The following is a 17,138-nucleotide window of genomic DNA, read 5'->3' on the forward strand; positions in this document are numbered from 1 at the left end:
CGTTGTGGTTCGATTCAGGGGTACGTGTGCAAGTTTGTTACTGGGTATATTACATAATGCTGGAGTTTGGGCTTCTATTGAACTCATCACCCAAGTAGTAAACATAGTACCCAATAAGTAGTTTTTCAATCTCTACCTCACTCTATTCCTCCCTCATTTTGGAGTACTCCTTGTCTATTGTCCATGGAAACAAGTTAGATCTAAAAGTTTCTTCATAAGGGCATTTGTTTAAAACTCCAGAGTGACTGAAGGATTTGTTTGTATTTCTATATTGCACTTTCTAATAGGATTGTTAGGCAGTCCTTTGGGACTTTAAAACCAGGTCAACACTTCTCTTCCTGCTATTAGATAATGCAAAATTTTAGTGTGCGTGAGAATCATTTGAAGGGTGCATTAGAATGCAGATTGCTGGGCTTCATCCCCAGAGTCTTTGATACAGTTAGTCGGGGGTGGAGTCCAGGAACTTGATTTCCTGGTGGGTTCTTAGCTGATACTGATTATTCTGTTCAGAGGACCATACTTTGATAACCACTGCCACAGGGTGCTGTTTCTCAAATTAGGCCAATTTTGTGACTATATAGAAATCTGTTGAGGCAGGTAAACTGCATTCTACTATTACTGATGGTTTCTACAAATGTTACAGGGAATAATGGCTGTATTATCTATATTTGTCACTTATCTATTCAAGTGGACATTAAACCTGTGTTATCTTTAAGGCATTTTAATAGGGCAAATTTGATTCCTGCATTTTTTATTTTTCTTTATGTTTACACTTATTTCTCATGTTTTCTTTATACCTCCATTTAAAAAAATATACTGAGTAATCTTAATTGTTTCTACACTAATTTCTTGCTAGAAGCTTTTTTTCTGTGAGGAAAGTCCTAGCAACACGTAGAATCACCCATCTTCCTTCTATTTCTTGTATTATTTTCTTAATTCTGACTTCTATATTTCATCACTTCTTCATAGGATGTTTTATTAATTTTTGTTTTCCCATTCATATCATTATAATTCCATTCCCAAAACATTTTTCTCATCTAATATTCTTCCAGAACTACTGTGTGCTTTTCCGATTTAAGCCTCTATAGAATATTCGTTTGAAAATTATTGCTTCCACCTCTACAAATTCTCCCTTTTCTATTGGACTCTATTATTCTGAAACTGTCACTCCAATGATTATTTTTTTCCTCCAGAATGGAAAATTTTTAATGTATTTTTTTCTAAAAATAAATGATTCAGAAGTGAACAAAGTAGAAAATGTGAACTTTATAATGCTAGTTCTCACACTTTTTTTTAAACAAAAATCTCCAAGGTTCTGATGATCACTGGAATAAAAACCAGTTCTTTATTTTCACTGTTTTTGGCCTCTATTGTCTTTAGTGTCTTTGATTACCCTCTTAGTTACAGTTAGCATCTTTACTAGTTTGCTCTGATTTTTCTTCTTGGTTGCTTCTTCAGTGTTTTCTTCCAAGGTGGCATTTTCAATTTTATATGGACTGCTTCCTGTTTTATCTCTTTTTGCTCCTTCTTCTCTCCTTTTCAGCTTTCTGAAAATGAGGAAATTCCTGAAGCAGTAATCTAAAATTCCTAAGGTATTTTATGAGAGAGACACTCCCCTGTACTAGTGCTAAGACTTTTGAATGGGTATAAGTTCTCTGGGATACAGTTTTGGAACTTGCCTCAAGCTTTATATTTGTTTATATTCTTTATTCTATAATTGATCATAAAGAAATAATCTGAATTTTAGATGTATGTCTGTACAAAAAAATCATCATTTTATTTATAATTGTGAAAAATTGGGAACTAAATGTCCATAATAGGGCAGAAGTTAAATGAATTATGGAGTAGCCATGGATGGAATGTTGTGTAGCTATTAAAGACTTTACAAAGAATTTTTTAATGGTGTGAGAAGGTGCAAATGCTAAGGGATTAAAAAGTGTGATTAAATTGTATAAATAGCTTGATATTCATTCATTAAATTTAATATGTATATTGTGTGTTTATGTGGATGTCAATATAAATATATAAATGAGTGGAAGAGAGTACTCCTAAATATTAGGAGTGATTTTTCTGGATGGGATTATGGGTTATTTGTGTTTCCTTTTTGCCTGTAAGAGCATGTATAACTTTAATAACCACAAAAATATGCTTTATTTTCAAAAGATATTTAGGATTTGATAGTGTTCGTTAACAAAAGTTACTAAGATAGGTTTGTGATACGATTCAGACAGGCACTAAATATTGCACAGTTATAACCATGTTCAAATTTTATTGTTGGTAAAAATGACTATAAGATTGGACTAATGAACCAACCTTGCTCATTTTACAATTTTAGGTGTTTTTCCATTATAAAGCATATATATGAATATTTATTATTAAAAATTGAAACACTGTGATGGTGTTTAAAGCAAAAATCTTTTTTTTTTTTTTAATACACAAGTAGGTTCATCCTGTATACAGTATTTGCAGTTTGCTTTTTTAACTTATATAGCTTCTTCCCTTAACTTGAAGACTGTTGCATCTAAACATATATGGATTTAGAAGAAGCTAAAATTATGAACAAGATCATGGTGGTAAATTTGCTTTTGTTGACCTTGCTTTCTCCATCATGAAATTCATAATTGAAAATAGACCCTTTTCAGAACAAGAATCTAAAGAAAGATGACAAAATTAAGACAAAAAGAAAAAAGAAATTACAAATTTTTTTTGTTCAAATCTTTCTCTATTTGTATTTCTGATTTTTTTCTTTGAATTTTGGTACTGTATTTTTATTATATCATAGGCACAGGTTCAATATCAACAGCAGCATGAACAGCAGAAAAAAGATTTAGAAATCCTCCATCAACAAAACATCCACCAGCTACAAAACAGACTGTCTGAGTTAGAAGCAGCTAATAAAGACTTAACCGAAAGAAAATATAAAGGAGACTCCACTATTAGAGAACTTAAAGCAAAACTTTCTGGTGTTGAAGAGGTATTGAATGTTGTTTTTTTTTTTCTCCCCCAATTTAAGAGAACGTTTTGATTTGGTTATTTTAATGTGGTTACTTTTGTGGGTGGTGTTCCTCTGGATGCTCTGTAGAGTTCTCTTGTGGTGTTAGGGTAATCCATTCAGACAATGCAAAATTGAGAATTTGAAATTTGATAAAAAGCCTAATTCATAACAGAACTGAGGTAAGCTTGAATATTATTAGTTAGGGTCTTGAGAGCAGATTACTGGCACAGCTGTCAGATTTATCAGTGTGTTTTTAATAGTAACACAGCACCTGTATTTCATAGGGTACTGTGTTGACAGGGCTGGGTTTTTTTTTCCTCAGCCTGCTTAACATATATCAAACAATTATGTGAAATTTAGTATCTAGTAATAATAATGATAATGGTAATAGTAAAGATAATAGTTAATGCTTACTGAGCATTTTCTATGTGATAGGTACTGTTTGAAGTGCTTTACATATATTAACTCATTTTATTGTTATAACAATTCTTTAAGGTAGGAACTATTATTAGCCCTATTTTTACAGATGATGAAACTAAGGCACAGAAAGGTTAAATAAGTTGCCTAAGGTCACATAGTCAAGGAGTGGAAGAACAAGGATTAGAACTCATCTATTATTTGACTGTCTTTAATACTACCTTGTTCTTTCAGGCAACAGAGAAATTTTTATTTTTTATTTTATTTAAGTTCCGGGATACATGTACAGAATGTGCAGGTTTGTTGCATAGGTAAACATGTGCCATGGTGGTTTGCTGCACCTAACAACTCATCACCTGGGTATTCAGCCCCACAGAAATTTTTAAAATCTTGGTATAGTGCCACATTTGTTGTTGCTTTGGCATTGATTACAGGCTTCTTTGTAGCATTATATATTATTGTCATATGAATTATTAGAAAATACATGTAGATTTTGTCTGTATTTAAATACCAAAGTTACCAGTGTTATTCTAGCTCACAAGACTTCAAACTCTATTTTACCAGTCTCATGCTTAGAAGCTCTAAAGCCTGACCAATTTTGTGTTCAGATCCTCATATTGTTTTGCCCCAACAATAGATGTCTTCTGTTTTTCCTGCATACACTCTTCATACTGGTTGTAAAGCATTTGAACCTTCATGGTACATTGGTAGTCTAAATGCTTCAGTATAATGCTCTGATTTCATCATTCTCAGCCCTGGAACTGGTCATTATATAAACAACCTCATTGCGTTGATTTTTATGTGATCTAATGAAAATATTTCCTCCAAGATTTTCATAAGACTTGCAAATTGTTAGTCCTTGGAGCTTTTTTTTTTTAACCGCTGAGTATTCAGTTACCTATTTTAAGTAACAATTTTTAGGCATTAGTGCCCTAAAAATAACAATTGCTACCATTTATTGAGTTTTACTGTGTGCCAGCCAAAATGCTAGGCAATTTACATAAGGATTTTTATGAAAGTTAAATGAAATAATTTATTAAGTATTTGTTATTTCTGTTGTACAAATGAGGGAACTGAGATTTAATTTGGGGAGTTTCAGTAATTACCAAGATCACACAGTAGAAGAGCCAGGATTTGAATTTTGTTTGATACTGAAGTTTGTGCTCCTAAAACCACTATAGTCACAATACCGTATAGTTATTTTTGGAAACTTTTGTTAAGAACTAAAACTATCTAGGAATACTGTATCCTGGACTTTCCTATACCAGCAGCATTTGGGTTGATATTAACTGATTGGGAAGAGATCTATTGTAGATTTTTTAAAAATCTATTTTTAATGAACAATTATAGTTTATTTTGCTTGAAAGAGTGAACAGAGAGATCCGGAAATGTTAACATTTATTGACATGGAAAGATATTTGTAATACATGAAGAAGGTAGATTATAAACTGCAGAGTATCAGCCTTTAAAAAACAATCTGTACATGTAAGCAACAAAGAAAAATGTTAATTCTAGATTGTGGCTCTCACCCTTGGTTACCCTTGGAATCAGTTGTGGAGACATCAGAAAATTATTGTTAAAAGTTTTAAAGTTACTGTAATTTATTCATAAATTAGAATTATTTTATTTTCCCTTGATATGATTGAATTAGATAGTAGAATATTTTACAATTATATTCCAGATATATGCTACTGTACCATTAGAAAGACATTCATGCTTTTAAAAAAAATCTGTACTAAAACTTTAAAATTATTAAAGATGTTTTTTAATATGTTAGACATCTTAATTATAAATAACCAGATGAGGCAACTTCCTTTTTTCATAATGCTTAATTTCTTTCTTTTCCCATTCTAGGAGCTACAGCGGACTAAGCAAGAAGTCCTTTCTTTGCGAAGAGAGAATTCTACACTAGATGTTGAATGCCATGAGAAAGAAAAGCACATTAATCAGCTACAAACAAAAGTGGCAGTTTTAGAACAGGAAATCAAGGATAAGGACCAGCTTGTTTTAAGAACAAAAGAGGCATTTGATACAATCCAGGAACAAAAGGTCTACTTTTAAATTTTTCTCAGAAATTGATAGTCATATTTATAAGTAAACACAAATGCCCTAATTATTCATGTTTTTAAAAAATATATCAGGTGGTTTTAGAAGAAAATGGTGAGAAAAATCAAGTACAACTAGGAAAGCTTGAAGCTACAATAAAATCATTATCTGCAGAACTTCTGAAGGTTTGTTTTAAAAATTTTATAGACTAATATTTCATTAGATTACATAGAAATATACATATGAAGCTCTTTTATAGGCAAATGAAATTATCAAGAAGTTACAAGGGGATCTGAAAACTTTAATGGGTAAGTTGAAATTGAAGAATACAGTTACTATTCAGCAAGAAAAACTCTTGGCTGAGAAGGAGGAAAAATTACAAAAGGAACAAAAGGAATTACAAGATGTTGGACAGTCTCTTCGAATTAAAGAGCAAGAGGTAGTTAATGTTTTAAATTTTTGTGTTGTAACTATATTTTTTCCTCATTTATTTTTAAAATTTGTGCTTTGTTACATTAACAAATGGCTTTGGTCTTGTTTTTTTTCAACAAAAGAACATGACTAGATTCAATAGATGGTAATAACCTGTTTCAGTTTGGAAAGTTATCATGATTCAGATACCTTGATTGCTCATGTATGTCTATGTTTGTATACACACGTAAATACTTTATTATGTAATTGAGCTAATTCCTTTATTCTCATTTAATAATATTAGTAGTAACCATTTATGTAATTATTTAGTTAATACATTCTTCAGTTTTTATTTAACCTTTATTTTGCTTGACTTATTGTGATGATTGATATATTTCAGGTATGCAAATTACAAGAACAATTAGAAGCTACAGTTAAAAAACTTGAAGAAAGCAAACAACTTCTAAAAAATAATGAAAAGTGTAAGTATGTTACATGTTAATGTAAATGAGGTTTGTAGTTTTATTCTTTTATTTTTTTGAGACGCAGTCTCACTCTGTCACCCAGGCTGGAGTGCAGTGGCATGATCTCAGCTCACTGCAGCCTCCACCACTTTGGTTCAAGTTATCCTCCCACCTCAGCCCCCCAAGTAGCTGGGACTAAGGTGTGCACCACCACACTCAGCTAATTTTGTGGGTTTTTTTTTGTAGAGACGAGGTTTTATCATGTTACTCAGGCTGGTCTTGAACTCCTGAGCTCAAGTGATCCGCCCGCCTCAGCCTCCCAGATTGCTGCGTTTAGGTTTACAGGTGTTAGCCATCGTGCTTGGCTGTAGTTTTATTCTTAACCTGGAAATTTTATTCGAATTCATAAAAGTAGACATTGGCCAATATATAAGTAATTTCTGCTTTAAATGTAATGCCTTTTCTATGATAAATTTATATCATCTGCCCAGTAAAAGAGTTATCATCTTTATAAAGAAAACCATATCCCATAGGTCAGTAATCCACAATTAAAACTGTTGAAAATGTTGACTGTAATTTATTGTTTAAATTCTTCATGATTCCTTTTTTTAATAGCTGTGTTTACCTAATAATAACAATATGAATTGTTTGAAACCAAAACATAAAATTAAGATTTTAACTAACATTTTCTCAGTTTATAGTACTGGGTATCATACATAAGATTGTGAATTTTAAGTAAACTGTAAGATATTCTAGAAGTGAAATCTTTCAAAGAGGTGCTTGACTAGCAGAAATATGTGCTTCGGAGAGTAATACAATAAGGAGTCCTATGTGGCAGCTTCTAAAATAAGAAACTTTAATGACAAAAATTTAGGTGAACCTATATTGCTCTCCTGTGATGTCAGGTGGTTGTAAAAACTTATAATTTAAAAATCTTAATATAATTTGTAAATGTTTAAGATGATTAGAAAAATAAAAAGTCAATATTCTTTACCTTGCTTCTTGTTCTTTTATTTAAGTAATCACGTGGTTAAATAAAGAACTAAATGAAAATCAGCTAGTGAGAAAGCAAGATGTATTGGGACCTTCTACTACTCCGCCTGCACATTCCAGCAGCAACACAATCAGAAGTGGAATTTCTCCTAACCTGAATGTGGTAAGATTTAAAACAAGATGTGAGTGATCTTAGTGAATTTCCTAAAACAAAAGTATTTCCAGATTGTTAGGAAGCTTCCATGATTTAAGGTGCTGATACCAATACAAAGTGGAGTCCTACAGTTACTAGCACTGAAATAGAGTTTAAGTTGCCCCTGGAAGTGGAACAAAGGCACACTTGCTCTGAACAAAGAGGCTGAGTTTCAAGAGCACAATTCTTTTTTTTTTTTTTGAGACGGAGTCTCGCTCTGTCGCTCAGGCTGGAGTGCAGTGGCACGATCTCGGCTCACTGCAAGCTCCGCCTTCCGGGTTCACACCATTCTCCTGCCTTAGCCTTCTGAGTAGCTGGGATTATAGGCGCCCGCCACCACGCCCGGCTAATTTTTTGTATTTTTAGTAGAGACGGGTTTCACCGTGTTAGCCAGGATGGTCTCGATCTCCTGACCTCATGATCTGCCTGCCTCGGCCTCCCAAAGTGTTGGGATTACAGGCGTGAGCCACCGCGCCCGGCCAAGAGCACACTTCTTTATAAGTGGATATTGAAATCTTTCAGTGCTAACTAAAGTAATACCAAATATACTGAAAAACTTGAAAACACATAACGTAAAACATTTAGGATACTTCAAGAAGAGAGAATTCAGGGTTTAGGCTTAAGCATAAACTGAATTCTATCAGAAAAAGAAAAGAAAGTAAAAAAGAAAAAAGTCCTATTAGCAGGCTTGTCACCTTTATATTCTACAAGAAACTGGTTATGAGATATAAGCTTTCTAGCTCCCAGGACCAGATTTTTTTCTTTTTTGAGATAAGACCTCACTCTATTGCCAAGGCTGGAGTGCAGTGGTGGGATCATGGCTCATGGCAGCCTTGACCTCCTGGGCTCAGGCAATACTCCCACCTTGGCCTCTCAAAGTGCTGGGATTACAGCTGTGAGCCACTGTGCCCAGCCCTGCTTTTTTTTTTTTTTTCCCTGATTAAAAAGGGAGGCTGGGCATGATGGTTCATGCCTGTAATCCCAGCACTTTGGGTGGGAGGCTGAGGTGGGTGGATCACCTGAGGTCAGGAGTTAAAGAGGTCAGCCTGGGCAACGTGGTGAAACCCTGTCTCTACTAAAAATACACAATTCAGCTGGGTGCAGCGGTGCATGCCTATAATCCCAGCTACTCGGGAGACTGAGGCAGGGGAACTGCTTGAACCCAGGAGGTGGAGGTTGCCATGAGCCAAGATCACACCACTGTATTCCAGCCTGGGCGACAGAGTGAGACTCTGTCTCAAAAAGAAAAAAGGGAGAATAGGAAAAGCAGCTTCTTACATTCAGAGGTGGTTTGGTACTATCTGATAGTTAGGCCTAGGTGCTGCTAGGAGCTTGCCTAGCATCCACACATAGGCCTTGGGGCTCTGCTGTTGAACACAACAATTTCATGGAATATTAACATCAGGCAAGGTTACTCTGTGGCTCTGTCAATACAAAAACAAGACTGTTTCATAATCATGCCTGAACACAGACAAAAATATGAACATTGCTAAATCACAGATATGGCCCATAAGCATTCTCATATCCTAGCTAACATGAATGGCTGCTGCTGCTTTAATTGCAGCTTTGACCTTAATACATTCCTCTTGCCTTATTAGATAGGATTTATTCAGATACCCAGTCATTCATTTATCCCAATTACCCAGTAGCTTCCAATCCACAGCAAAGCACCACTTAAACTTTTTCTTAAATCACCTAACATGTGCCTAAATCCAATAAATAAGTCCCTTTTAATACCCACTTTTGGAGATACCCATGTTTTTTCATGGTGTGCAGTTTCCTTTGTTGCAAGGAGCAATAAATCTAGCTTGTATATCTATACATGGGTTCCTGGTGGTCTTTGGCTGCAGGACATTGGCAGAAAGTTTAAAATTCAGATTCCTAATTGAATTTTTAACCTAATCTACTCTGGTAAGTCAGAGTACTGGATGTCTAAAGAAAGGGGAAGATTGCTGTTAAATTGGAGAAAGGTGCAGAAAGAAGTGCCTGGAGCTGAATTACAAACTTAAAAAAATTTTTTTGACTGGCTTAAAATTTGAATGACTGATGATAGCTGTGTGAAAGGTGTTTTTTTGTGTGCATTCATTAGTGTGCACAAATGCTTCTCAAGATTTGTGTTACAACTGGCCTCAGTATAAGAATAAACTTTTTCATAACGTTGGTTAATGTGTGGTGCCAGTATATTGAAAATTAGTGGCAAAACCAATTATTGTCTCAATTAGTCCATTTAAGAACACTGATCTTGTTTTTATGCAGTCTCACAAAAAATTATTTTTATTTTATCTCTGATTGGCCTATTGATCTCCAGACTCCTCCATTCCCCGCTTTTTTAGGAGACTTAGAGTAAAACAAGTTGGTTCAGAAGCTTGGCTTTAACTCAGTACTAAGGCAGGCCTAGTAGTTTGTTCTATCCAAGCTTGCACACCTACTTTGAAAAGCCCTCTAGTTCAAAGTTATCCTAGCCCCATGGTAGATAATAAAGCAGAGTTTTGTGGTGTGATAAACAAGACTGGCCTCTGAGATACTGCTCTTAATTATTAGTTATTATAACAGATGCTAATGCCACCTGATCAACAAATACTATTTAGAATTAATTTATCATCTTTAATCATCTTTATGTTTTTATTTTTAGGTTGATGGTAGACTGACTTACCCAGCCTGTGGGATTGGTTATCCTGTCTCCTCTGCATTTGCATTCCAGAATACCTTCCCTCATTCGATATCTGCCAAAAATACCAGCCACCCTGGTTCAGCAACAAAGGTAGCCAAATTAACTAATACTTGTTCTGGGAAAAAATATAGCAACCTATTAGCATACAAACATTTCACATCTTTTAAAAGTTCATTTATTCTTTGGTCAGTTGTTAAGTAGTAGGTAGTGTATTAGATAAATACATTACTGAATATCTACTATCTATGTGTACAGGAAATATATGCCCTATATATTTCTTGAGTCACTGTAATTTCTCAAATCTTGACATCGTCTGTTTAAACCTCACTTATTTCTACTAAACCTCTCCTTTTTTTTTTTTTTTTTGAGACAGAGTCTTGCTTGGTTGTCCAGGCTGGAGTGCAGTGGTGTAATCTCAGCTCACTGCAGCCTCTGCCTCCTGGGTTCAGTGATTCTCGTGCCTCAGCCTCCTGAGTAGCTGGGATTACAGGCATGTGCCACTACACCCGCCTAATTTTTTTGCAATTTTAGTAGAGGTGAGGTTTTGCCATGTTGGCCAGGCTGGTCTCGAACTCCTGGCCTCAAGTGATCCGCCTGCCTTGGCCTCCCAAAGTGCTGGGATTGCAGGCCTGAGCCACCACGCCTGGCTAGCCTTTCCATTTTTATTCATTCTTCTACTTGTATCTCCTCCAGCTCTCAAGCCTGGCTAGGATTTCTGAATTCATACTGTTGGAGTCTGAGCTATGATTTGGAGTCCATTGCTAGAATTTACAGGTCTGGTAGGGCAGGCTTAAATCAAATTCTAAAATTTAGTTCTGACAGCATTATCTCAGATAAGATATGACTAGCAATCCCCCCAACCCTTGATATATTTGTTAAGGCTTTCTTCTACCTACTTCTTTTTCCTCATTTTTATTATTATCTTAGATTTATATATATTTTTTATGTATTATAATTTTGTTTTCACAATAGTTTAATCCACCCAGATCAGTCACTGCTTTTATTTTCATTGCTAACTTCAGATCCAGGTTTATTTTTTCTTAAATAATGAGACAAACATTTATGAAAAAATATTCTATAAAAGATAAAATTGAGGACTTTGAAACTGGTATTACAAACTCTATCAAATTAGGTCTGGGCTACTCTAAAAATAAGTTGGCTGTGTTGCTTAGGCATGTGCTCTTTTTATCCATAGCCTTATTATCGCCAGGAGCTATGGAGAGTTCTCAGTGAAATGAGAATTAAGCCTGAGTTTTTATGCTTGGAATACTGTTATGTAAAGAGTACTTAGATGCATATAATTGGCTCTTCTTGCATTGCTTATTAAAGAGAATTAGATATGTGCATTCAAAGGAATGCCTATTGTTTTATTATCAGTATCAGTATACTCAAGTGTGGTTGCATCTTGGGATCATTTTTTTTCTTTAGAATTATAAGTGAATTCATAGTTGTTTTTTATTTAAACAACTTTCCAGGAATATATATATAATGTCCAAAATGAGGACAAGTACTACTAGAGACAGTTGCCTACTTGGTAGGACTAAAGATGATTCATAAAATAATACTGTCATTCTTATAGGTCTTGTGGAATCAGAGGAATCATTATAATAAATATGTTCTTAAATACAGGAGCAAGACTTTCAGTGTTTCCTGTATCGGTGATCTCCATATTCTTTTAATTATGTATCCCTAACAGGGAAAAAAAAACCCTAAAATAAACAGAACAATTTGCGCTCTCATCTCAAATACATTAATGTGTATTTATTTGTGAATTTATGCGTATACTACTGAAATACTATATTATATGCCATATAATTATTGGTTAAGAAAGTGGAATCTGATGTTAGTTAGGATTTAAAACCTGCCTCTATCAACGTGAAGTTGATCAAGCCACTGAAAAACAAACAACATTCAAGTCTTACACTTCAGTTTTCCCACTTATAAAATGGAGTGATAATTTTCTCTACCTTACTGGATTATTAAGTGAATTAATGCATTTGCTTAGAATAGTACCTGGTTCATGATAAGTGCTCCATAAATGTTATATTATTAATAATAAAATATATTCAAAAATAGGAATTAAAGAATGAGACAAAAATGGATGTAAATGAAAGTTGTAAGATTTTCTTCTCAGACCTCAATGAATGGTCCTAATTACTGCCTACTTTGTCCTCCCCGACTCAAAGACCCACTTTAAAGCACCAAATACCACCTACTTTGGTGATCATTGATCTAGGTAGTTTTGTGCTAGCAGCTATGTTGATTAAAACATGTACTTCTGAATTACAGTTTTTAAAAATCACCCTTTTGTTTTTGACATTGAACCTGTGATCTTCCTGATGTCTTAAAATGTTACTGTCAAGATTGAATACATTCAAGGAGATGTTTAACTGTGGGAATGTAAAATAACATGAGAAATTTGGCAAGAAACAAAATAATGCTGAAAGAATATATGAGAATATTTAACAAGATTGTGCTGTTCTGACAAATAAAACAAATACTTGATAATTTTAAAGCAAGATACACAAAACTACTTGTTTTTTCTCTTTTATTTTTGAATACAATGATAGCCAAAGATTCATTCATTGAACAAGTATTTAATGAATGTCTATTATCTGCTGTGGCCAGGCATAGTTTTAGTTGCAGGAGATGACAGCAGTGAACGAGACAAATCCCCTGACACTATGGTGCTTACATTTTGTGGTGAAACACCAGTAGATAGTAAATTGTAATGTCTTTCAAACTAAACTGTTTATTCATTCATTCATTTATTCATTTATTTTTGTGACAGAGTCTCACTCTGTCACCAAGGCTGGAGTGCAGTGGCATGATCTTAGCTCACTGCAACGTCCACCTCCCAGGTTCAAGTGATTCTCATGCCTCAGCCTCCTGAGTAGCTGAGATTACAGGTGTGCGGCACCACACCTGGCTAATTTTTGTATTTTTAGTAGAGACAGGGTTTCACCATGTTGGTCAGGCTGATCTCTAACTCCTGACCTCAAGTGATCCAACCTGCCTCGGCCTCCCAAGTGGTGGGATTACAGGCATGAGCCTCTGGGCCTGGCTTGGGTTACATTCTTGATCTTCAAGGTCAAACTTTCATCGAGGAGATTATGAAGTATGTGAGGGATTTTCCGCAGTGAGGAAGGGGTCAGATGATTGATTTATCTTTTTTGTTTTAATCTGGTTAGAAGGCTTAGGGAGACAATTCTGTTTACTGTTAAGGACCAAGAAACAAAGTCTGGAAATGCCATACACAAAGGTCATGAACTACAAAATAGTAGTGGAGTGGAGAGGAGACACAGTAATACACAGCATTATTTTGAGTGAGCTCCAGCTTTTCATTCTAACCCTTGAACCGAGGAGAAACAGCTGTCCTTTTTCATTGAGTCTGCAACAGAATGGAAATGTGACTCAGTTTATCAGCTCCCACAGAGCAGGCAGAGTAAGAGACTATTTTAAGCTGGTTTGGGGAGCCCCTATCCCAAGCACAGAGTGGATGCTGAAGGTTGTTCCCGGCATCCACTGGTGGTGGCTTGTGGCTGGTCCTGGGCTCCCTGGGTCCTAGGCATCTCTTGATTCTCAGTGATGAACTTGTCAGTTGGCCAATGTGGACCTGTTGAGAAATTACTCTGAATTACTGTAAGGTCTCTTTTGGCTTTATTCTCTAGGGTTTGAGTTTCTACAGGAACCTTTACATTTTTATTTTCTCGGAAGGAATCTCTTATCCTCCTGACATTCTGTAATTGTAGGTGCTGAAATGCTTGTTTTCTGTCAGTGTCATCCAGTACAGATCTCTAACATTTGTGTGTGACTGGAGGCTCCCCAAGGCCCTGTTGCCTCAATTTCTTTATCTTGATAGTGTTTGGCCCACAGTGTGTATTCAGAGACAGATTTTGTGTACAGATAGCATTATTCAGTTTGGTTAACCATATAATTCACCTAGATGGTTTAAATTAATTTTTCATTTATTTGGTATTAAGTGTTTTTAAAAATAATGTGTAAGTATGGGAAGCTTCGAAAGGTACAAGAGGATGTACTATCTAAAAGTCCCTACTGTGGTCCCCAGTCCTCTTCTCAGAGAAAAATACTGTTAGGAATTTCTTGTGACATATTCCAGAAATATTCAGAGCATATATAAGACCATATGTATGTGCATGTATATGTATATATGTTCAAATGTATGAGTGTTTTTATATATAAACATAAATAGTAGTTGCCAATTGTTCTGCGCCTTCCTTTTTTCATTTAATGGTATTATGGAATAGGTAACTGCAGTGTATCAGAATGTAAGTTTTTGTTTCTTTTTAATGACTTCATAGTATTCCAGTATACGGATGTACTGTAATTAACTAATACTCTATTTATGGATGATTAGGTTTTTTTCAATCCAGATGCTCATACAGTGCTCCAGCAAGTATTTTTGTGCATACATCTCGGTGGCCTGGTACTAATAGATTTATAGGATACATTGTTAGAAGTAACTGCGTCAAAGGCATTTTTGCATATCTGGTGACTAAAATCCTGTCTTATTGTAATGTTAATTAACATTTTCTTGATTAAAGTGAGAAACATCTTTTTATATATTTATAGGTTATGTTTCCTGTTCTGTAAAACTCCTGTTTATTCATTTTTTCTTTTTCATTTGTTTGTTTTAGAGATGGAAATCTCCCTGTGTTGCCCAGGCTGGCTTCGAACTCCTGGGCTGACCTGATCCTCCTGGCTCAGCCTCCTGAGTAGCTGGGACTACAGGCATGCACCATTGTGCCTGGCTCTTTCTTTTATTCGTTTTTTTAGTTTGAGAGGTTTAACATTTATAAAACGGTTTTATAAGTGTTCTTTACATATTCTGGACACTAGTTTGCTGTTGTTTTTAATGTGCTATTTTGTAATTTTTGGTTTGTTTTTATTCTTCATTATACTTTTTAAAAATTTAAAGGTTATTAAGGTAGAATTTATATACCATAAAATCCTTACACTTTAAGATTAGTTCAATAATTTTAGTCAGCTTATAGAGTTGTGAAACTATACCACAGTTCAATATTAGAACATTTACATTACCCTAAAAGTACCCTAGTGCCTGTTTGCAGTTTATCCTTACTCCTCCTTCTAGCCCTAGGCAACTACTGATCAGCTGTCACTATAAAATTTGCTTTTCTATATTTCATATGAGTAGAATCATACAACATGTAGTTTTTTGTGTGTCTTCTTTTTTTTTTTTTTGAAATATCTCATTCTGTCATCCAGGATAGAGTGCAGTGGCACAATCATGGCTCATTGCAGCCTCGACCTCCCTGGGCTTAGGTGATCCTCCTATCTTAGCCTCCTGAGTAGCTGGGACTACAGGTGTGTGCCACCATGCCCAGGTACCTTTTTTTGCATTTTTTGTAGAGATGGAGTTTCACAGTGTTGCTCAGGCTGATTTCGAACTCCTGGCCTCAAGTGATCCGCCTGCCTTGGCCTCCCAAAGTGCTGGAATTACAGGCGTGAGCCACCATGCCTAGCCCATGTCTTTCCTTTTCCCTCAGTATACCGTGTTTGAGGTTCATCCAGGCTGTAATGTGTATCAGTAGTTCTTTTCTTTTAATTGCTCAGTAGTATTTCATTGTATTGATATGCCACAATTTGTTCATTCATCAGTTGATGGACATTTGAGTTGTTTTAAGTTTTTGGATGTTACAGATTAAGCTGCTGTGAACATATGTGTACAAGTCTTTGTATTTATTGTGGGTGAGTACCTAGGAATGGAATGGCTGGTGGCATATGTTTGATTTTTAAGAAATTACCAAACTTTTCCAAAGTGGTTTTACCATTTACCACCAGCAGTCTGAAAGTTCAAGTTGTTCTGCATCCTTCCAATAGTTGGTATAGTCAGTTGTTTAATTTTAGCCATTCTAATACATGCATAGAAGTACCTCATTGTGATTTTATTTATTTATTTATTTATTGAGACAGAGTCTTGCTCTGTTGCCCAGGCTGGAGTGCAGTGGTGCAATCTCAGCTCACTGCAACCTCCACCTTCAGGGTTCAAGCGATTCTCATGCCTCAGCCTCCCGAGTAGCTGGGGTTACAGGTGCACGCCACCACGTCCAGCTAATTTTTGTATTTTTTAGTAGAGACAGGGTTCACCATGTTGGCCAGGCTGGTTTTGAACTCCTGACCTCAAGTGATCCCCCTACCTCGGCCTCCCAAAGTGCTGGGATTACAGGCATCAGCCACTGCCTGGCCCCTTATTGTGATTTTAGTTTGCATTTCCCTAAAACCTAATGAGGTTGAGTATCTATTCATGTGCTTATTTAACATCAATTTATCTACTTTGGTGATATTTCTATTTGAATCTTTTGACGATTGCTAAACAAGGTTGTCTTTTTATTGAATTATAAGTTCTTTATATATTCTGGATACAAGTCCTTTATCAAGTATATGATTAGCAAATATTTTCTCCCAGTGGCTTCCCTTTTCATTTTCTCAATGTGTCTTTTGAAACACAAAAGTTTTTAATATTTGATGGAGTGCAGTTTATCAAACTTTTTTCTTTTGTGGATCTTGCTTTTGGAGTTGTATATAAGAACTCTGTCCAGCCACAGGTTGAAAACATTTTCTCCTTTGTTTTCTTCTACAAGTTTTATAGTTTTAGTTGTTACATTTAGATCTATGATCCATTTTGAAATAATTTGTGTGCATGGCTTGAAGTAAGGATGTAAGTTTATTTTTCCCCCCTGCTCTGGATATCCAGTTGTTAGTACCATTTATGAAAAGTCTTTTTCTCTGTTGAATTGTCTAAGCACCTTTGTTGAAAATCAGTTGACCATGTAAGGATTTATTTCAGGATTCTCAATTCTGTTTCATTGATTTTTATGCCTATCCTTTGCCAATATCACAGCATCTTAATTACTATGACTTTATATTAAAAGTTTTGAAAGTCAGTAGTATAAATCTACAGACTCT

General features: G+C 35.2%; 1 protein-coding gene across 3 annotated transcripts in view; it reads left to right on the top strand.

Annotated features, from left to right (window-relative positions):
- SASS6 (SAS-6 centriolar assembly protein) overlaps positions 1 to 17,138 on the top strand; it is a 61,980-nt gene that overhangs the window by 19,648 nt on the left and 25,194 nt on the right. For 2 of the 3 annotated variants that reach the window (XM_054474909.2, XM_054474920.2), the window contains exons 8-14: positions 2,783 to 2,974; positions 5,267 to 5,461; positions 5,554 to 5,643; positions 5,718 to 5,897; positions 6,270 to 6,351; positions 7,353 to 7,489; positions 10,152 to 10,280. In XM_054474909.2, coding sequence (XP_054330884.1) covers positions 2,783 to 2,974; positions 5,267 to 5,461; positions 5,554 to 5,643; positions 5,718 to 5,897; positions 6,270 to 6,351; positions 7,353 to 7,489; positions 10,152 to 10,280 — 1,005 coding nt within the window. Of the gene's footprint in view, positions 1 to 2,782; positions 2,975 to 5,266; positions 5,462 to 5,553; positions 5,644 to 5,717; positions 5,898 to 6,269; positions 6,352 to 7,352; positions 7,490 to 10,151; positions 10,281 to 14,848; positions 14,994 to 17,138 lie in introns of those variants that run through there. The other variant, XM_063652587.1, reaches the window with a different exon arrangement.

This window comes from Pongo pygmaeus, chromosome 1 (assembly GCF_028885625.2).
Source record: "Pongo pygmaeus isolate AG05252 chromosome 1, NHGRI_mPonPyg2-v2.0_pri, whole genome shotgun sequence".
Classification (NCBI taxonomy): domain Eukaryota; kingdom Metazoa; phylum Chordata; class Mammalia; order Primates; family Hominidae; genus Pongo; species Pongo pygmaeus.